A 23,058-nucleotide genomic window follows, 5' to 3' on the forward strand; every position below is an offset into this window, starting at 1 on the left:
TAAAAATTAAAATTTATTAAAAGCAAAAATAGTTTAAAAATACAATATTTGAAATTACAATTTCAGCAAAGAATCATTAGTAGTAATCAAAGCGTTATTAATTTAGATTTAAACAATTTTTAGAGATTTGGGATGTTTTTTATTCAGATGGTACATTTATTCTAATTAATATGAAAGCAAAGTTGTGCAAAAATTATTTTAAAAATATATAACAATAATATGCATTGTTTTATGTAATTTCACAAAAAATATAACAATATAACAGAAAAAAAATATTTTTAACACATGATTTAAAAGTGCTTTTTTTTCCTTTTCATCATAAAATATATATGACAGATCATATATTTATGATTATATTGCTATATTTTAACATTAAAGACGACTTTTTGTTTGATGGAAATTTTTAGAATGTCGTCATTGTTCTCAGATCTTAACATTATAAGTACCATAACTTGTTACAAAAACAAGTTAATACTTAAATATAACATTAAAATAAGTATATGACAGAACTTAAGTAAGTATACATTAGAATAAATCATTCCTTATAATTAATTAAGATAAGTATCTTGCTTTTTTGGATTAAACAAAAGAAAGACACTTAAAAATGTTATTTATAAATACTTAAACAGCGGAGGCTGGCCGTCTCTCCACCCAAGACTTAATCTTTGGCAGGTTGGCGACCTTGTTGAACAGAGCGTCCAACTTGGAGTATCCCTTGATAACCTCTTTGTCGGGCAACTCGGCGGCAAAGTGGTAGAGGATGATATCGGCCCAGCTCAGCTTGTTGGCGGCCATGTACTCGCCGCCGCGCTCGCCCAGCCGCTTCTCCAGAGCCTTGAAAAGGTTGGGGAGCACCTCCTCGTTGAATTTCTTCTGGAGCTCAGCCTTCTTGGCCTCATCCTACAAAACAATATTTCAATTAATTAAAGGATCTTTCTTTCTTCCAGAAAAGCTTCATATTAAAATGGTATACCTAATAACCTAATAATAATATTTGACGGTTGTTTTTGTCAACATATTAAACAGTTCTAAGTCAAACTGGATAGCTGTAGGATTGTTGTTTCATGAATTAATGACTTGCCTGCCATCGTAAAATTTTTGTATGTAAAATTGAAGAGAAATTAAGGCTTGGCATAAGAAAATATTTACATGAATTGTTACCATGTCATAAAGAGTACATTTGTCGTTTTTTTTACAATTGTTATGTAAGTTGAAACAGAGAAATTAATTCTACATAATAAATATAAATAATCTTATTTTGAAATATTGAAAATTTTGAAAAATCATCTAATTGTTATCTTCCTAGTTTGTAATCTTTGCCAGTTTAGCATTTTTAAGCCAGTAAATTAGCATATATTAAAAAAAATGTATTGCATATCACCTTATTTTAATCTAAAGATTTGTACTTTGAAAAGTGAGACAAAAGTTTCAAAAAAATTGGGAATATATATATTTTTTAAAACCTTCAAGTAGAAATTTTATACATTTAGTTGCTATGGGCAAGTAAATGAAAATAAACAATAATAATTTTGACCATAAGAAGCGAAGCAATACAAAATTTAGTTTTAGAAACTAAAACCAAGCTAAAAACTGTTTTAAATACAACAGTAGGCTTTAATATAATTTTGAAAATAATGTTAAATGTTTAGTAAATAAAATGATTGAATGGCTAGAGGTAAAAAAAAATTGTATTTATATGTTGTCTAATATTAATTGCTAAACAGACGGACTTACAGAAAAAGTTAGTTATAGAGTGGCTGAGTTGTTAATCCCACTTGCATGTGAAAGTACTGGTCTGGCACTCATGCAATGCCAAATTACTTGCCATCCGTAGCAGGGAGGGGGCATTGGACTGTTAATTCCATTTGTCCCCAAAGTTTTACAATAACGTTTTCTTATTCGTTGATGACAACTTTGGGGACTTTCATTGAATCTTGATTGGTTGGTTCATAAAGTTGAGTGTTTAAACGTCTTAAACATTACTTGTAAACTACAAAATTTGTTTTTTTGGTATATCATCATTTGGGGATGTACATCAATTTACCTGCCATTGTTTAATCCCTTAAGATCCCTGCAACCGTAGAGAGTTACAAATTTCACACATTTTTTATGACATATGGCAACAGTAATCTTAAATTTTAAGCAAATAAAGATTTGTAGATGATATCTGCAAAAATACTACTACTTTCCTTCTTTTATTCTTTGATATAGTACTATATCCACGAGGGAAGAAAAACTATTTTGCCTATGTTTGTACTCCAAAATATAGAATTTTATATGGTAATATCATTTATACCATTTTATTGTACATTGATAAACCGAAAAAATCAACTTTTGGAAAAAAATAAAAAGATAAAATAAAAATTATTTATGGAATAAAATACAAACTTGGAACTCATTTATTGGTTAGTCCATTTGTATAGTAGTAGGGGAGGGGGGGGGGGATTGTTATTTTAGCCCACTTGGAGTTTCACAATATTAGAGAACATGAAAATCTGGTGTAACATCTTAGTAATAATAAATTAATTCTTAGCGTACCTTCTCAAAAAGGAAAGCATTGTACTGCTTCTCTGTGGCCTCGGAGAGGGCATCAACCACCTCGTCCATCTGGGCGTTCTCCAGGGCGTTGCTGCCGGCCAAACCGTACTTGGCGGCACAATACCTGGCAATGGTCATGCTCTGGGCGATCTCGACACCATCGTCGCATAAAACTGAAATAAAAATGGATAAGCATATGATTGAAATATTGAGAAATAATAGTAGATCAATGGATTGATTTTGATTAAAATAGATAGTTATATAATCATATTAATTGACTATAGTTTGATATTTTAGGTACTAAGGTCCTTGTGAGTAGAAAAAGGACAAAGTCACATTAGTTACTTGATTAATGAAATATTTGAAGTTAGCATGGGGTGCCAGGCTTAAAATACTTGGCTTAGAATCCAGATAGTAAGCTGGAATATATGGCTATAGTATTCTAAGCTTGTAAGCAACTTGATTAGTTGCCAGACTTTTGAACCAAAGATAGATAGATAGATACCTGGAAGCTGGCCGTAGGGTGTGCTAGGCTTGTATGCAACCCAGGGGGCAACATCAACAAAGGGGGACTCGATTCTGTGATCCTCATACTCAGCTCCAGCCTAAAATCAACAAGTTTGTTAGTTTTTAAGAAGATTTAATGACTATTTATTTTATTTAAAATTATCTTTACTTTTTGTTAAAGCTACCAAATTGAGAAATTTATAAAAAGAGAGAGAATAATTTAGCTGCTAATGTTTATTTGTTTGTTAATGCTTAAGCAAATAAAAATGTCATGACTATGTTTGCCTATTAGGTGTTTATCTTTTATCTATTTACTGTCAACTAGGTAAACTCCTATATACATAATTTCCTTTTAAAAGTAAATTAATATGTATTTTTCAGTCACTTTTTTTGTTATTTTTTTCTGTATTTCTACATTTTTATTATTGTTTGAGGTACTAAAATAAGAAAAAAGTTGTATTTAGGTGTATCGAATTTCATTCCGAAAATAGGCAAAACTAAAATAAAAACTTTCTTTTTTGTTTTCTTCAGAGATCTTAAGGGATAAGAAAATGGACGATAAGTACCCAAAGTTGTTGAGTTAATAAATAAAATAACGTTGTTATAAAACTTTGGATACAAATGTACTTGATGGACCATTGTCCACTTGTATCTTCTTTAAAAGGCTATGATATATATAAACAATGAATATTCAATATTGGTTATAAAGTTTTTAGACATACAAATTGCATAACGAGTATACAAACTTTCTAAGGGCAGTCAATATTTTGTTAAAACTTTAATGCTCTTAATCTCGGTACATTGTGTAAAATATCGTCCAGTTTCTCAATTGCCATACGTCAAAATGCATGGAACCCCTAATATGCACACATTCAGATGTATATATTTATAATATCAGTTTGAGAACTATAGTAAACAAAATAGAAAACAAAATATGTACATTGAAAAGAGCCTATTATAATGATAAATGTCCATGGATGATTAATGATAGGCGCCTTAAAATTACGTTGTAGCAATTATTTAAATAGTTAAAACACTTTTTGGGTATAGTCCCTTTCGTGCAACGCACTTTAAGGGGCGATTCTTCATATTTTTCACAGTAGCTTTTCTCCTATTTCTAGCCCCTGTGGGGGGCTCTAACCCTGCGGGGCAATCACCTAACCCAATATAACCTAACCTAACCTAAAATAACCTCTAAAAAAAACATTTTAAAAATACGACGCATCGCCCCTTAAGGGGCGTTGCCACGAAAGGGACTATTCCCAACTTTTTTTTCTTTAGAAATCCTATTATTTTTAGTTTTACAAATTGATAGGTATTATTCAGGGTTCATCAGCCGCCGTTTGTAAGCCTCAGGGAATTTTTACAATTTTTAAATCTGCTGGAAGTCTAAAACTGACCTAAACATGGCACTCCCTCTTTTAAAAAATGTGTTCAAAAATTCAAACGGGTTTATATTGAGGCTGTTGAGCCCTGGTATAATTTTAAAAGTTATGCAGATTTTACTTAAATATTTTTTTTTCCTGCCTTTTTATAATTATATCATTAAGAAAATAAGCGAAGCATAACTATAATTCATTAAAATGCTTTATCGTTTAATCAAAATAGAAAACAATATCCATAAACAGCGCAGCAATAACTTTCTAATTATTAAAACAATCATCTAGGTATAGATTATAGAAAATTTTGTAAAATTTACCAATAAATAAAAAAAAAAAATATTAGTTCATGTAAATATTTTCTGTTATCCAATTTCTAAAAAACTGCTAAATAGCAAGGAATATAAAAAGGAAATTCATCTTCAGATGGAAGTATTAACTAAAAATCAGAATAAAATTAGGGTGTGCCAAGAAAAGAAATGTGTTTATGTTTTTCTAAACAGAATGTTTTCTTAATTTAGTTTTATATCCTAAAGCTATTTTATATTGTTAGGAAATCCTATTCTAAAATCAATCAAATATAATGACTTTTTTTCAAATTAAAAGTTGATAAAATTTAAGTAAAAAACAAACTAATTTAGATTCTTTAAATTCTTGGTATTACTCATTTATATTCTTATTGTATTTATAAAGAAAACAAGCTTTTAATTGTCCTTTTAAGCAATATAATATATCCAGTTAGAGAGAGGACAATGGGTTGTTTATTACACTAATCTAGAACAGGCTGACGCGGTCCCTTTCGATTGGGACCCCCACGGTGAAATTTGGTATGGGACCGCGTGAAGCAAGCGTCAGCGAATTGTAAAAATATATGAGTATAGAAAGCATTAACAAATTATTATTATAATTAAGATAATAATTTTATTATACCATAATAATAATATTAAATATAATAAGATAATGATTATTTCAATCTAATAATAATAAGGTAATTGATCAAATAATTAAAATAATAAATATAATATTATTTTAATAAATATGTTATTGTTTAATAATTATTATAATATTAAAGTTATTGAGTACTAATTATATTACAAAACAATTATAATAATATGTTTGCTAATTCTAATATTGAATAAAATAAGGTAATTATAATATTGTATGATATTTATATTATTAAATAATTATTATAATAATATGATTGCAAATCATAATATTGTATAATATTTATATTATAAAATAATTAGTGTAACATTATAATTGCTAATTATATTATTAATATAATCATAAAATAAATGAAACAACATTATAAATAATTATAATAATATTAAAATTGCTATTTATAATATTGAAAGTAAAAAGATAATTATTTTTGTAATCTCATATTAATATTGTAAATGATATGGTAATTCAAAAAATTAATAATATTATTATTATGAATATTAAAATAGAAAATAATTAAAATAACATTATTAATAATTTTAATAATATTATAATTGCTAATTAAAGTTAAATATAATAACAGGTATATCAGAGGAAAATAGTTTAAAAAGAACCTACCTTTTATTGAATGAAATGTAATTACAATTATAATATTATTATGAAAATTATGTTATTGTATGATAATTATATTACAAACATTACTATTAACATAATAATTGCTAATTATGATATTGAAAGTAATAAGATCATTATTTTTGTAATCTAATATTGTAAATGATATGATAATTTATAATATAAATATTATTATTTATATGAATATTAAGTTATAAAATAATTGGAATAATTGAAATACCATTATAAATATTTATTATAATATTGTATGATAATTAGATTATAGAATAATTATAATAATATTATTAGCGCTAATTATATAATTAATGTAATCAATAAAATATAAAATTATTAAAATATCATATTAAAATAATTATTATTATTTATTATATATTATAATTGTAAATTATAGTATAGTATCATAATTATGATATAAAATTGCTAAATATATTAATAATATAATTATTAAATAATAAAATAATCAAAATAATATCATAGATAACTATAATAATATTATAATTGCTAATTATAGAAACTTATAAGATAATCGATTGATTTGTAAAGGGTAATATAATGTGATTGTTGATTATAGCATTATGATTGAAATGTATCATTGATATCTATTGTATTGCAAAAAAATAAGATAATTATAATCAAACTATAAAAGTTAGGTATTATAATAATAATTAAAATGTAATAATATTTAGTAATTGATTTGTAACAGGTAAGATAAAATGATGGATAATTTTAATATTGTAAATTACAAATGATAGTGATGACTATATAATGATAATTAGGTAATAATAAGTATTTGGTTATTTAATTAAATTAATAAACAGATAATGGTAATAATTAGCAATTGATTTTGAGTTGTAGTTGGTGGATTACTAATTGGTTAGATAATATAATTGATAACTGTAGTTATTATACCTGTTACCAGAGATGGAAAGGTAGAGAGTGTACTAAAACTGAAGTTACCTCTGATCCTAAATACCCCCCTGCAAGAAACAAGTTTGGATGAAATAATTTTTTTGGAGCCTGCGGCTTAAAAAATTATTTCATCCAAACTTGTTTCTTGCGGGGGGTAAATACATTTCGGGGGGTGGTGTAATAATAGTAGTTGTTATATTTACAGAGAGAGTGTACTAAAACTGAAGTTACCTCTGATCCTAAATACCCCCCTGCAAGAAACAAGTTTGGATGAAATAATTTTTTAAGCCGAAGCAATTTTCCTTTTCATCCATAGCAATTTTCCTTTTCAAAATCGGCCTCCGGCCGCCCCCCTGCGGGGGGTGGTGAGACTGCGGACCCCCCATTTTGACCCCCCTTACAAAATTTTTTTTTTTCCTTGAACTTCATGCGGCTAACTTGGTAAAATATTACATATTTCGTTACACTCATATTCAAATTTCACCCCGTCTAAAAAATTTTATAATAACGTTTTCTTATTCGTTAACTTTACATCGTTGGGTACTTTTATTTAACTTGATTGGTTGGTTAATTAAGTAATTTTGTGTATCATCATTAGAGATGTACATCAATTTATCGGCTATTGTCTTATCCCTGAAGATGCCTGGTTTTATCAGAATATCTTTACTTCTTTTTCTTCAAGATTGCCAAAATTGTTGCACATAGCAACCAACCTACCGGCGTTAACTCCCCCCCCTCTCTTTATTTTCTTGCCCACTTTCTATTGAAAGCTGCTTGGTAGTAAACCATCAGTTCCACATAAAATTTTTTCTAGAATAGCAAAAACCAAATAGCATGGCTTCAAACCTTAATGTAGGTTATGTTATTAAACTAGAAAATTCATATATATTAGGTTACAAACATAATAACCAAGGTTTTAATTAAAATTTTGTCGAAATATTAACTAATGTTTTAGTGACTTAAAATATTGTGAAGTTATGAGTATGACACACCCTGCTTTATTGTATCTACCTATCTTCATATCATCCTATGCTATGACAGCTTGTGAGCCCTAAACCATAAAACTCGCCTCTCCCACATTTTTACACTTCCTAATGCAACCATCGCTATGCAAAATCTTTTATCTTTAAGTGTTAGCAAATATTTCAGAGCAATAAAAGCAAACTTGTTTTAACCTAAATAAGTGAAAACAATCCTTTAAAATTCTGCAGTACCTAAAAGCTTTATATTTTCGTACAATTTTACTGTTTTATGTCGACTATTTTGGTAGTGGCTAAAACTGATATATCAAAATTTAATATTGAAAGAGTCTAATAAGATCAAAATTGACTTAAATTAGGTAACAATATCAAACAAGATGTGCAAAAGTCATAGTCAAACATTTGTAAGTATGTAAAAACTTATACAAATAACCAACATATGTATACTTTAGACGAGCGGCAGCAGCTTAGAATCTGCCTGTATGATGTTTTATGAAAACTGCTAAAATTACAAAACAGCTAAAAGTAACTAAATATGTGATGGCTTATGATATTATTAAGAAAGTAAATTATTTATTTAACGGAAATTGTAAATGACTGGCAGAAAATATGGAGGTAGAATAGTTGTTTGTCCCTTCAACAGCTTCACCCAGGAAAAGGTGCATGCGCAAAAATATTTCTTGTCACGGATTGGAAAATTTTTCTAAAAAAAATTTAGTATATGAGAAGGATTGGTTAAAAAAAAAAAATTAAGTCATAATTATTTCTCCTCTCAAAAACTTTGTAGAATATTGCATCTAAATCATCATTATCCTGTTTTATTTTTTTTTAAAGAATTTATTTTTATCTATTTTTCTGATTTTTCCAAAAACCAGATTCTTTTCGTAAAATAAAATCAGATATTTTTCTAAAATTTCAGCACTCATTGCCAAATTTTTGACACATTTTTCAAGTTCTATAAATGGACAACAACTTTGACAGAATTAATTAATATGTCCTCAAGAAGCGCAGTAATAAGAAGCTACAATATATTTGTTAAACAAAATTAACCATTTAGACATAAATTTTTAGGGAAAAGCAAAATTAAATTAAAATCTATCAACTTTTTTTATTTCGAATTTTTAAAATAACTAAAATATTATTTTGGTAAGATCAAAGGTTTAGGATGAATCTGTAAAGCAGCTGTGCGACTAAAGCACAGACTGTATAAAAGCAAAGCAGCTTAATCAGACGTGTATAGCAGCTACATGCATTTGTAAAGCATTTTACATCAGATAGCCCGTATGTACATAGTGCATTGTACTAAGAGATACGGAGATAGAATCATGGAAAATAAATTAATCCAATTGGGATTGATGTGGCCTAGGATCTATTAATGGAAAATAAATTTTTCTTCCATTGTCAAATTACAGTTTTAAAATTGTATATTGCAAACTTAGTAAATATTTTAATAAAAACGTTTCAAGAAATATTTTTTTAATAAATATGACTTTTTCCCTGCTTTTAGCTTTCTCTTTAATAGTGTTTTTCCATTATTTACAAATTATACTATTTCAATGAAACTACTGGTTTCATCAAATTTAGTAAAATATAAGGAACCTAACGATAAATATATAATATATAAGTTATATTGTTTTTAAAGATCCTAATGATAATCTCATTTGAATTTGATAAAGTAAAAATCTTTGTCCGTACCACATTAATCATTTCTTTTTTCGAATACTCATTTTTGAGTAGGGCAAGTTTCAGGGCAATACCATAAGGTAAATAGATAGATAAACACAGGTTGTAGAGTAACTAGATTTTTCAATTAATTACAAGTATTGTATACCTGTAGGTATATACAAGAAAAGGACTTGATAATGTATATTTTAACTAAGCAAAAAACTTTATTCTTGAGTTAATTAATTACTTTTAAGACAAAATGAATTGAATTATCATATATAAAATCAGTTAAGATTATAGGATGTTTAATTGTTCAAACTATAGAAAATTTACACCCCTTTAAATCTATTAAGGTTTTTTTATTGGCTTTTGTGAAAAAACACTGTCATAGCAAAATAAAATTTTGAGTCTTAATAAATTATTACAGTTAGGGAGTTGAATCCATTTTTATAGAAGCAGAAACATAATCTATGATTATGGTTTGGACCCTCTAAAACTGTTATCTACCCTTCCACTTTTCCCTCTCTTGGTGAAGATATCTTCAACGCCGATACTATTTTTGAAATGTAAGATTCCACTTTTGCCTCTCTTGGTGAAGATATCTTCAACGCTGATACGATTTTTGAAATGTAAGATTCCACTTTCAATAGAGGCGAAACTAGAATCATGGTTTACATTTTTAATATCTATGTTTCTGTAATCTTCCATTACTTTTTTAACATCGACATAATAGAAATGTACCATACTATTTCAAAATTATGTCAATTGTGAAAAAAAGCATAGATTTTATAAATAATTTAAACATTGTTGTATATTCTTAATTAAGTAAACAAAACATACAAAGAGCCTTTTATAAAAGATGTTTTGTTTATTTAAAAAAATACTTTTAAAAGTGTATCAAATGAGTAATGAAAATTATTTTAAGAAAGTCGTTTATTAATTAATTCAATTGTATATATTTGTAATTTTTTTGTTCAATTTATTTCATCTTAATATTTCCTTAGTAATCTCTCACTGTGTAAGTAAGCACTTAAAGGTTAGTTGCTGATCTAATTGTGCATTTTTGTGGTAAATTACTGATCAATTACTGAACAATTTGGTCTGGTTTGTGAGTTAAAAGTGGATGGAGTAAATAAATGGACATTTAAAGTAAAAGTTGCTTGTATCAGTTGAAGTGAAGAAAAAGAAGGAGGAGTAATAAGGGGGGGGGGGAAGTTCTGACACATTTGCGTAAACCTGGTGTATAGGCTTTATCTTTGGACTGAGAGGATAGGTTATTAGGAATAAAATCATTCTTATATGATGAACTTCCCCCAGATTTAAGATTTTTTGGATAGGCCTCCAGGTTCCGGAGCTTCAGGCCTCCAGGTGGTCTCTGTACAGATAAAAATTAAAAATAAGATTTTTTTTTGAAGGGTTAAAGGTTAACTTATCAAACAAAATATGCTTCTTTTTTGTTGTTATTCACATATTTGAAGAAAAAACATAAATATTTTGTCTCATAAGCTGACTTCTAACTCTTAAAAATTTTTTTTTTTCATTTTTACCTGTAGAGAGACCACCTGGAGGCCTGATTTTGTATATATATATAAGTCAAATAATTTTCATTGATTACTTAGTAGGGGTGTCATGCTTAGTGGTAGCACACTGAGCTAAATTAGTGAGAGTTCAAGTTCAATTCTCTATAGGTTGACTCTAATTTCTCATTCGCAACATTAATCGTGCATCATCCCCTGGTTGTGTAAGATGGGGATTATTGAGTAAGTTTGGATACCCAATAGTCACTTACTTACAGTACTACCTTTAACCCAAGCTCCTCTTTGGAGAGCGTCATTCATTACCATGACTTAATTTGGGACTAATTTGGGCCATATTCGGCAAGGGTAAGGTAAGAGTAGATCTTATGAGATAGCAAGTCAAGTCAAAATGTGCTTGAACATGGAGCTTGATAGCCCTATTTCTATGGAAAAGTGTCTCCACCTACTCCAGGTCAAAACTATACAAAACTATGGCTAATCAATCAAATTGATTACTTAAAAGTATTTTATCATAATATAGCATGATTTGGTATATGAGCCAAATAAGCAATAGTTTTTATTGATTGATTATGAGTATTTTTTCGAAAAATTACCATGATTTGGACAATAGCAAAAATTTTGATTGATTGCTTGAAAGTAATTTATCAACAAATGGCATGATTTGGTATAAAAGCCTAATAAACAAAAACTTTCATTAATTTCTTATAAACAATTAATCAAAAGTTCTTTTCGTACAAAATGAAAGAGTTAAATTTTCTTGCATTAGGGTGAGGGCGAACTAAACTGGTAATTTTTTCAGTTTTTGAAGAAAGAAAATAGGGAAAATATTAAACTGTTTTTAACCTATTTTTAAAACATATATCAAATATATACTATGACACCATTAGAATCAAACTGCAGAGCCTAAATTTGAATTAAGTCCCCAATAAACTTTTTGGGAGGATTTAAAAATTAATTTTTACTGTTGCTGTGGTCCTTTGTGATCAGACCAAAAGCTCTTTTTTATTTGGTTAAAATTCATAGCTTTTAGATGTTTTGCTTCATAAATATTGTATTCTGGTATAGAATAAAATTAGGCCTTTTGATTTCATCTAAATTAATTCATTAAAAAGTTAATTCTTTACAATATATCAATGAATTAACATTATCATGTTTGTTTTCTATCACTTATTTAAAACACATAAAAATCAGCTGTAAAGGGTTAAATATATTATTAATAATGTAAGATGACAACAAATGTTTATGCAATACAACAAATTTATTTTTGTCACTTATACAAATATGATATAATATAGGATTATTCAAACTTATTTTTTAAAATATTTTTTAAAAGTATGTATGTTTTATGTGTATGGTTTTCATTCTTTTCATTTTGATTAAATGAAAATTATTTAACTACATTGGAAATGAGTCACTTTGTGAAAACACTCTTTTTTGAAATGTAAAGAATTGAAATGAAAGAAGACTTCTTATTGGTTCAGACTTTAGAATTATATGTTTTATTGTATATGTTAGATTTTTCAATGAAATTAATTGTTTTAGAAAAAAAATATTTCCATTGAACAGAGTTATGTTTTTTTTATTGTATCAATATAAAGTGAATTATATATAAATTGTTCCAAATGCCACAATATTACACCGAGTAAAAAAGACCTTTTGCTCTAGTCAAAATGACCAGAGCAACATTAAAAAATAATTTTTAAATCCCCCCAAAAAAGTTTATTGGGGACTTAATTCAAATTTGGGCTCTGCAGTCTGATTCTATAGGAGTCCTAGTATATTTTTGACACCCCATTTAAAAATAGGTTAAAAACAGTTTAATATTTTCTAATGAAACCAAGAATGTTAGAAAGCTTACGGAAAAGACTATCAGGTTATCCTAGGATTTTAGAAGTTTGATATAATTGGACTTAAAGTCGTTACTGATTAATACCCCACAGGGGGGCTAAACCAATAACGTTTTTTTCAACCTAAAAAAAATCAATGAAAAACAGTCAATCAAACATAATTAGGTTAGGTTAGAGGGATTATCCACAAAAAATTTCATAAGGATTAGACTATTCCTTCTATGTCAAAAATCATTTTTTTTTAAAGATGGGAAATTTTATTTTTTTTTGCAAAAATTTTCTTTAAAAATAAAATATTTTCATAAAAATCCACTGTCATACCCACTTTTTGGCCTAATTCTTAAAAAGCCTATATTGAATTTTTGAAAACCTGAAAATGGACCTTAAAAATCAAATTTAAATTTTTTTTCAAAATTACCTGAAAATACCCCGCCACCAACTCTGGACATTTTAAAAAAAATATTTACTCTATTTTAAAGCTCTCAACTGATTTGAAAAGTATGGACAATTCTTAGTTAAAAAGGTTTTTACGGATTAGTTCTAGGTCTTACCAATTTTTATGTAGGTCGATCTTTAACACCTACTATTTTGTCCAACTTTAAGACCCTAAAAGTACCCTTCAAGGGCGCCTGCAAGAAATACCACGCTCTAACTGCTAAAAGACTGCCACAATTAGACTTAATACCCCAAATTTAAAATCTTTAGCTTCAATAACAAAAAAGTTCTACGCATTTCAAAATAACATGTTATGTACAATGAAAATTTTGAAAGATTTTCAATGCTCATAAAAAAAACAACATTAAATTATGTTGCCTAGACACAAAATTATAACTTTATCTTTGTCAGAAACTTAGATTGCTGGTAACTGATTATATTTTTAAAATAAAAACACCAAATTTCATAGTCAAAATCTATGAAAAAAATTCGATTTAAATTGCATTTGTAAACCAAAATCATAGACACTGTGGGCTAGAATTGAATCAAGACAAAAGTAAGTGCCGAGCCCTGGGACCTATGTATGGTGAAAACAGACATAAAACCATGATTATTCCAGGTAAAATCAAAATATTTCAGCGGGGGCTTTTTGAGAAAATTAGATTTGAAAATTCATTTTTCACCCCCTAGGAGTTGCCGCATAATCATGACAAGAAAAGCAAATATTATTTATTTTTAATTTTGAACAACTTTGCTTTTATGAAGTTCTTCTTAAAACCTCTCTATATATGATTTATTTTAGGCTGAATGTTCGGGACCTTTGCAAAGCAAGTGATAAAAATGGCCATTTATTAACTCCCTCCAGGAGTGGTTTTATGAAGAACTTTATAAAAGCAAAGTTGTTCAAAATTTGAAATAAATTATATTTGCTTTTCTTGTCATGATTATGCGGCAACTCCTAGGGGGTGAAAATTGAATTTTCAAATCTAATTTTCCCAAAAAGCCCCCGCTGAAATATTTTGGTTTTACCTGGAATAATCATGGTTTTATGTCTATTTTCACCATACATAGGTCCCAGGGCTCTGCACTTACTTTTGTCTTGATTCAATTCTAGACCACAGTGTAGAGGAAACAAAGGGGTAAACTAATACAAGCTCAGCTGTGTTTGGTTGTTTAGCTGATTCAGCTTTCTGATTGGCTACAGTACACTCGGTATAACGTGAGTTAAACTTAATTTTTTTTAATGATTGTGACTATAAAAATGGGTATTTTTATTGTAAAATATAATTAGTTACTGGCAACCTAAATTTATGACAAAATTAAGCTTATAATTTTGTTTCTAGGTCACGTAGTTCAATTTCAAAATTTCTAACATTAGCACTGAAATTCTTTCAAAATTTTCATAGTACATAAAATGTCATTTTAAAATGCCTAGAACGTTTTTGTTATAGAAGCTGAAGACTTCAAATTTGGGGTATTGGGTCAACTTGTGGCAGTCTTTCAGCAGTTAAAGCATGGTATTTCTTGCGTGGTTTAAAGCTATTTTCTTGGGGGTTGGGACACCCCCAACCACCCCAAAAATGAAAATTCCCCCCCCCCCAAAAAAAAAATAATTTTCTTGGGAACACATTAGACTATAAGCAACACCAGTAGTACTATATTTTTTTTATTATCTCTTGGGGCAAAGCCCTTAGAGGCTAGGGGCGAAGCTGCTAGTTACATATAAGCAATCAATGAAAATTATTATTTATTTGGCTTATATAACAAATTATGCTATTTTTGATAAATTACTTACAGGTAATCAATGAAAAAACATTGCTTATTTGGCTTATATCAGTCAAATCTTAATTTTTTTCATAAACTGCATACAGGAAGGAAGGGATCAATTATTACTCCTCCTTTTTCTTCACTTCAACTTATATAAGCTACTTTTACTATAAATGACTGAGTATTTAAAGTGTGCTACCTTTTTATATGTTTCATTATTATTTGGCCACAACTTGGTCAAAAATGCTCACAAATCAGACCTTTTTCGACCAAAGATACTTAAATGGTTCCTTTACAAGCCCAATCAATCAGTTTTAAGATATCTTTATATTTCAAGGAAAATACCAAAAAAAGGCATATTTGGGTGTTTCCTTGGTAATTTCCTCTATTTTAAAATTTTGGTACCCCCCCTCCCCCCCAACAACAAAATAATTTTTTTCTGTAAAATATTATTATGTTGGACAGGAAGGAAGGGAGGGGTGGGAGGGAGGGTAAGTGGAGAAATAAGCCTCATTAGTCTGGTGAACAGAATCACAGTTAAGCACCACAAGCCATGGGCAACTGACATTCAAATGTCCATTCAGCTTATTTATATGCATCTGAAAAAAAATCTGCTATGCTCACTGTTCCACCCTCAGATGTAAAAACTTTATTTTAGTGTTTGGCCAAATTGACTTAGCAATTGTATCTGTAAGTACGTCTAATAACACCCTTTGCTATTTTTAAAATCCGAGAAAATTTTTTTGGCAAGAAAATTGCAAAAGTTTGCAACCTTTTTTTGCACCACTACTTAAATCGAGTTTGAAAACTTTTTATATAAAATCATTTTTACAAAAAATATCAATAATTACTGAAAATTAAGCCTGAAAGCAAAAAATCTCATTACAAGTGTTAATTTTCATGTTTTAGGTCTTTTTTTGAGGATAACTTCTCCTTTTTTGACAATAATATATTTTTAAACAATTCAAAGTAAAATATAATAAAACTTAAACAATTTTTTAAATTATCAGTTGAAAATTTCATCAAACATGCAATTTAAGTGATGAAAATTTAATGAAATCATTTTTTGAATGTTTAGAATTACCAATTTTCTACAATTAAAACAAAATGTTAACAAAATTTAAAAACATTCTAATATATAATTTTAAAAATCAATAACATTTAATAAAATGATGTTTTAAAAAATAAATCATTAAAAGGTATTAAAATGCATTTTAAGTTACTTAAAATTAAAACAAGAACATCTTTTAACACTTTATTCTTTGTAATAGAGTTTAATCATTATTTGATGAAAATGAAATATTTAATAAACTAATTGAATCTTTTTGTGACCATATTTAAACTTTTAAATTTTTACACTAAGGTGTCTTTTAATAAAAATCTTTGTTAATTTCTCTTTTGTGACAAAAAAAGAAAGGGGCCTTTTTACTATTTCTAGGTTATCTTATGTAATTTAAACTATATAATATGAAATAAATTTTAATTATCTTTCTTTTTAGCCATCAAACACATTAAAATGTTTCATATATGCAAAAATAACATTTTTTAATGAATATTAAAATTTCCTTATATGACATTACATCACATCATATTCTTCAAATCATATGTCCAGGAAAAGTAGCTACAACTTGGAGGGTTGTGATATTTTTTTAAATTTTAAATAAACTTAAATGGTAAAAATATTAGCATAACCTTTGTTAATTCAAATGCTTTTTAATATGATTTTTTAATGTACCTAAATTCCTGATAGCAAATATTGCGTTATTGGTATACGAGGTAAAAAAACAACATTTTAAAGAAATTCTTTAAATATAAAACCCAACATGTATTGGCAGTACAAAAATCTTAATGCTAGCAGACATATGTTTATCAACATTAGCAGAAAACTTTTTCCACAAGAAAAATTATTCAAGTTTCTACTTTATAATTTAAAATATTTTTTCTGATAAAATGTTTGACATATATCGTATAATCATTTACCAAAAAATTATTTTGATAATTTAGATTTCAGAGAATATAGATCCCTTAGAAAAACTAAGACGACATTTTTCATCTTCTACTAAGACATTTTTCAAAAACAATAAAAAACCAAAATTTAGTATGAAAACTATTTTTATCGATTTTTCTGAAGTTATTATCGTATTTTATGGGTTTTTATTATCATTTACTTATATTGAAAGTGCCAAACATTGTACCCTAACTTATTTACTTAATAAAAAACGAACCGTGATGCTATTTGCTAAAAAAAACTCCAACCAATGAGAGTCACACTTGGAGGAAGGGGGTAGTTACCAAAATTTTCAAAATTGATAAAAATTCTAAGAGGATAATTCCATTTCCTTTTATATGCACAGATACCAAAAAATCAACAGAAAAAAATACTTATTTTATCTTTTCTCTCAGTGATAATAATCAGCCCAAAAAGTAAAACAAAATCACGCATGGTATATTTATCTTTTCTTAGACAAAGATTATTTTAAATGTGCATTTATTTCAAACCAATAAAAATTCAAACTGAAGTACAAAATAGAATTCAGAAGTTTTGCCTGTCTATTTTGGCTTTCATTGTAGGTGGATTGAATTTATGTAAAGGTAATTCTTTAAAACTGTAAAAATAGATTTAGATATATTTCAAATAGCTTAATAAATTAGATTCAAAGGCCTTATAGATTTAATTAACTTTGGGATAATGGTAAAGGACAATGGAATATTAATTACCCTTGCCAAACCATTTCATTTTTATGTAAAAAGGTATGATAACCAATCTGCCATTGTCCTATCACTCTCAGATAAATTTTAAACTTTGGCCTATGTTATATGTTATAACACATACTTAATAAAACCTAATGTAATGAAAAGCTTTCATTTAAAGGGAGTGTGAACGTAAAAATTTCTCATCTGATTATCAAATCTTAACATTTTCTAAGCACATTTCACTACACTGATCAACCAAAAATGTCCTATTAACAAAAATATCTAGGAATAATGCATTGATTTTATGGTATTTTGGGAAGGAAAAAGGAAAAAACAAGGAAAATCTGAACGTTTTTGTTTCTTAAAATGTTTGTAGGGGTATTTAACTTGTCATATATAGTTGAAACAATTTAGTTACTGTTAAGGAATTTATTTTGTAATATAAAATTGCCAATTAGTTTTTTTTATAACGTAGTAATTAGGTAATAAAGATCTATCTTAAATTTGTATTATTGACAAAAAAATACCTCAAAGTCTACAACGGGTTGAATCTCATAGGTTATTTAAAATAATGATATCCTTTTTTATTGTGTTAGACAATAAATAACCTACTTTGAAGAATTAGTTTACACTTTTATCAGACTGTTTATAAAGAAATATTGCACCTGTATTATTTACAAATTTGTAAATAAAGGTGGGCAAGAGATGGGCCATCTAAAGTTACTTGGATACTAATAAAATAACCTGTTTCTAGCTTTGTTATTGTATTTGGTTTTCAATAAAAAATATTACTTTTTCAATTTTTAAGTAACTTTACATTGGTTTACAGAAAGGATATTGTTAAAGGTGAGCTTAACCGTTAGGAAAAATAGAGAACTATGTCAAAAAGTTTAGTTTTAGCTATAGAAGGAAAAAAAGACAATTAACTGCACATTTATATATTCAGGAAATTTTTTCCCCAAACTTGGACATAGTAAAAATCGTTGGAAAAAGCCGTTTTTTAAGGAAACAAGAGACAGTTTTGCCCTATATTTGAGATTATATTAATGATATGATGTTAAGGTTTGATAATCTGATGAGAAATTTTTTCGTTTACAGTCCCTTTAAGCAAAGCAAACAAATAAAATTATGAAACATATCAGGGATATAAAGAGATAAGACAATGGATGATAAATTAATGCACATCCATAATGATGACGCTCTAAATAACCCCTTCTGTAGATTAAAATTAGTGGTTCCAACGTTTATAAACACAATTTAATCAACCAATCAAAATTCAGTAAAAATCCCCAAAGCCAATGAATAAGAAAACGTTGTTGTAAAACTTTGTGTACTATTGTAATAAGCAGTCAGTTGTCTCCTCCCTCTCTGGATACGAATACTAACTAAGAAAGAATAAAATGCGATGGTACTCTACAATTCACTTTTCTGCCTGTCCGCCATTCTGTCCATGATTTTTTATGATTTTCCAGTATGGCTACAAAACCAATTAATATCTGCTGGATCAGACCCGTCTAATCCATACTTGAAACCATGTATTGTATTGTATTATAGACATTTTTCTACAAATAGTAAAGTAAAAAGTTGTAATATGAACACCAGTTTTGTTAGACTGGGCCTTCGCCCCTTCAGGACTAACAAAACTGGAAAAACAGATGCAATAAACAACTAATATTGGCTGTTTAGTTTTGACAATGCCAGTTTTTATCAACCAATTAAGATTAAATAAAAGTAAAAAAATTTATAAATCCAACAAATGTTTATAAAACTTTGGGTACTACTGAAAATTAAACCCTCCCTTATTATAGGCATTATTATGAAGACATAGTTAAAGAAACCTGCAAACCATAAGAGTGATTTTTTTAGACATACATATAGACTTCTACCAACCCTTTTTGTAAAAAACGTCACTTAGAAGCAATAACATTTTGTATGTATCTTATCAATTTATATTGTCATAACTCTTATTATAATAAGCTTCGTCAAATGTTTTAAATGGACATTCAGGACTTTCTGATAACGATTACAGGGTGCTACTGTCCATCTCATTCTGTTTTCTCATGTTATTATAGACAGAATTTATTTAATTTTTCGTCCATTTTTCCCTCCCTTTAGACAACTTTTATTGTACCCAGGGAGGTAGGGAACATTGAACTGAAATTACCTTCTTAGCTGGTCCAAAACCTCTAGGTACTTTAATTCAAGTTAATCGCCACCAGTGATCTGATGAGTTTAAGACAATAGCCGATAAATGGATGTACATTCCCAAAAATACCCCTACTGTAATTTGCCTTCAGTGGTTGAAACGTTTTGACACTATCTATAATACAAAGTAGAACGATGTCTGTCTGTCCGTCTGTCTGTCTGTCTGTCCAAATTCAGTAAAAGTCCCCAAAGTTGTTAAGCCAACGAATAAAAAAATTATGTTTTGAGATTTTTAATATAAAATTTACTTTAAGATAAAAATTTTCTGAAAAAAATTGTTCTAGCTTCAAAAATAAGGAAATTAAAACCATTTAACATTTTAATTAACCTTAAAAAGAAAGTTGTTAAATGAAAGGGTGAAGTAAGCAAAAAATGACTTTGTCTCACTTAAAGTCGGAAATTTATTATTTAACAGGGAACATGCACAATTTTTTTTGCCATCTAACTCTAATAGGAGCTGAGATGATATGTGGGGGGGGGGGGGAGCGTTGAACTATGAAGGTCAGGAAATGGGCCTGGTTGTTAAGTGTTAGCAACCTTTAATTTTAGGTCCTTTTTTTCTTAAAAACTTCAAACTAATAAAAATATAAAAAAAACTAACTAATATGTACCATTTCTACTATGTCGATTTAAATATATGATATGTTATCTTGAATGTATCATTCCAGTTTTGTCTCTATTGAAAGTAGAATGATACATTACTATTATGTCGATATAAATAAGGAAATCAATGTTTATGAAAACGCTGATATGTAAACATGAATGTATGATTCCAGTTTCGCCTCTATTGAAAGTGGAATCTTACATTTCAAAAATCGTATCGGCGTTGAAGATATCTTCACCAAGAGAGGGGAAAGTGAAAGGGTAGATTACAGTTTTATAGGGTCCAAACCATAATCATAGATTATGTTTCTGCTTCTATAAAAATGGATTCAACTCCCTAACTGTATTACATGACAACAACACACATAAAAATATGTCATTTAAACAATTTGTTTTGTATAGTTTTGGCATGTTTAAAAAGTAAAACATTTTATGTCAATTAATAAACAGAGTCATTATTAATTATTATCTATATAAACTATAATGATATAATAGCATGCTGTAAATGATGACATTAAAAAAAAAACACTCATGAAACTGATTTTTGACTAACAGAGAGGATAAAAAAATCCTCAATGAAAGGAATTAAAATAAAATATCTAACAAATAGAAATATATGAATATTAAAAAGATTAATTTACCTGTTCCAAAATAAGTCTGGCGGGCTCTCCCCTAGCTCTCAGGTTGAAGTATGTCAATTTCATTTTGATAATATGTGTTGTGGAGTAGCTGTGCTATAGCAGAAATGCTCTTGTGTTGTCGCTCTGAAAGTTAAGCGCAAAGTGAAGCTAGTCTGAGTCAAGCTATCTAATATAACAAAACAAAGCCGGTATCGGCCTCTTTCTAGGGGTTTCCTTCTATAAACACAATGATCTAAAACTGAAAATTCTGGACAAAAACAAAAATTTGCCAAGGAACATAGAAATCATAAAAATAATACAATATGAGTATAATATTTGCATAAAATATTTTTTAATATCTTAATATTTTTGTCCAAAAAATAGAATAGGACAATATAGAGGTATACGTACACTATGATACTTAGATTTTGTCGAGGTAGAGGGATAGAAAGGGGGAGTTTCACAATATAGTGGGGATATTATAGAAAGGACAAAAAGGGAGAATATTACCTCACAGGACCATTATAGAAGTTGCCAGAAAAAAAACTTTTGTAGTTTAAGATATAATTCTTAAACTTTGTTAATTAAATTCAAAAGTTTAAAATATTTAGACAAAAAGTTATATCAATTACCTCTAATCTTAATTTGTCCAATTTTTTTCTAATTTCCATGTATTTGTTCATTTCACGGGCTGTATTTATCATATTTTATTTTAAAGATTGTATGATAATATCTATGAATAATTTTTCTATATAAATAAGTATTATCTATGAACTGTACATTAAGATATATAAGTTGGAAAGAATTTAATGAATTAAAGAATGTTAAAGGAAATTTGAAATCTGCATCAAATTTTAAGAATTTTTTTTATAAAATTTGTTTTTTGTATAATTCTTTATCTAAAAGCGGAAAATACAATTTAAGTTAATTAATCAATTTTGACATCTGTGATTGGTGGATGGAAAACTATCTGCGCTCTGATTGGAGAAGCTTAAGTGTCGCACATCATTCAACAAATTATAGCGCAGGTAGTTTCAAATCCACCTATCCTATTGGTCAAAATTAATTAACTTGAATTGAATTTCCGCTTTTAGATAAAGAATTATACAAAAAACGAATTTTATAAAAAATCCTTAAAATTTGATGCAGATTTCAAATCTCCCTCTTATCTCTCCTTCCAACTTATATATCTTACTGTACATAATTCATTATAACAATACAATATAATTTTTTTTGTTATCTCTAATAAAGTAAACAAGTAGTAAATAGAATTACCAATTAATTTCTAGTTAAATCATGACTAAACCTCTATTTAGCAACTCTAAATATTTTTCACTTATAATATTTCTGTATGTAAAACGCATTTATGTGGACTAACTCTTATGTAGTAAGTTTACTCACAAAGACTTTCCTATCATAGATGGAGGAGACATTGAGCTGTTTATTACCCTAGACCCCAAAGTCTTTGTTTTCTTATTAACAACCCATGGGACTTTTATTGAATCTTCATTGGTTGGTTCATATAGTTCAGTTTCCAAACGTTTCAACTACTAATTGTAATCTACAGAAGGGTTAATTTGTGTATTATCATTGGGGATGTACATTGTACATCAATTTATCGGCCATTGTCTTTCTGTGTGTCATCATTAGGGATGTACATCTGTTTATAAGTCGTATATCTTAAATAGAGCCGAGAAAATCACGTTTCCCCCATTTCGTGTCTAAAGGACGGACAGACAGACGGACATTTAGAATTATAGAGTAGCTCTGCTAATAAAAATGTTGAACCTACACTT

The 23,058-nt window shown here is 28.1% G+C and overlaps 1 protein-coding gene across 1 annotated transcript; it reads right to left on the reverse strand.

The window, feature by feature from the left end:
• Positions 1 to 21,476, reverse strand: LOC145329045 (glutathione S-transferase 1-like). Its single transcript, XM_080173064.1, has 4 exons — positions 21,284 to 21,476; positions 3,044 to 3,143; positions 2,539 to 2,711; positions 1 to 900 (listed from the first exon to the last, which is right to left on the reverse strand). The coding sequence occupies exons 1-4, from the start codon at positions 21,344 to 21,346 to the stop codon at positions 622 to 624; spliced, it is 615 nt and encodes a 204-aa protein (XP_080029190.1). The 5' UTR covers positions 21,347 to 21,476; the 3' UTR covers positions 1 to 621.
• Positions 21,477 to 23,058: the final 1,582 nt, after the last annotated feature.

Source organism: Acartia tonsa, chromosome 9 (assembly GCF_053477335.1).
Source record: "Acartia tonsa isolate MP-2025a chromosome 9, ASM5347733v1, whole genome shotgun sequence".
Lineage (NCBI taxonomy): Eukaryota > Metazoa > Arthropoda > Copepoda > Calanoida > Acartiidae > Acartia > Acartia tonsa.

What these genes read in the sequence shown, in the direction of transcription:
- LOC145329045 (XM_080173064.1), bottom strand. Translation starts at nt 21,346, where the DNA reads ATGAAATTGACATACTTCAACCTGAGAGCTAGGGGAGAGCCCGCCAGA. An exon ending in CCAGACTTATTTTGGAACAG is followed by an intron (nt 3,144 to 21,283) that starts GTAAATTAATCT and finishes TGTTGATTTTAG; the next exon opens with GCTGGAGCTGAGTATGAGGA. An exon ending in ATGCTTTCCTTTTTGAGAAG is followed by an intron (nt 901 to 2,538) that starts GTACGCTAAGAA and finishes ATTGTTTTGTAG; the next exon opens with GATGAGGCCAAGAAGGCTGA.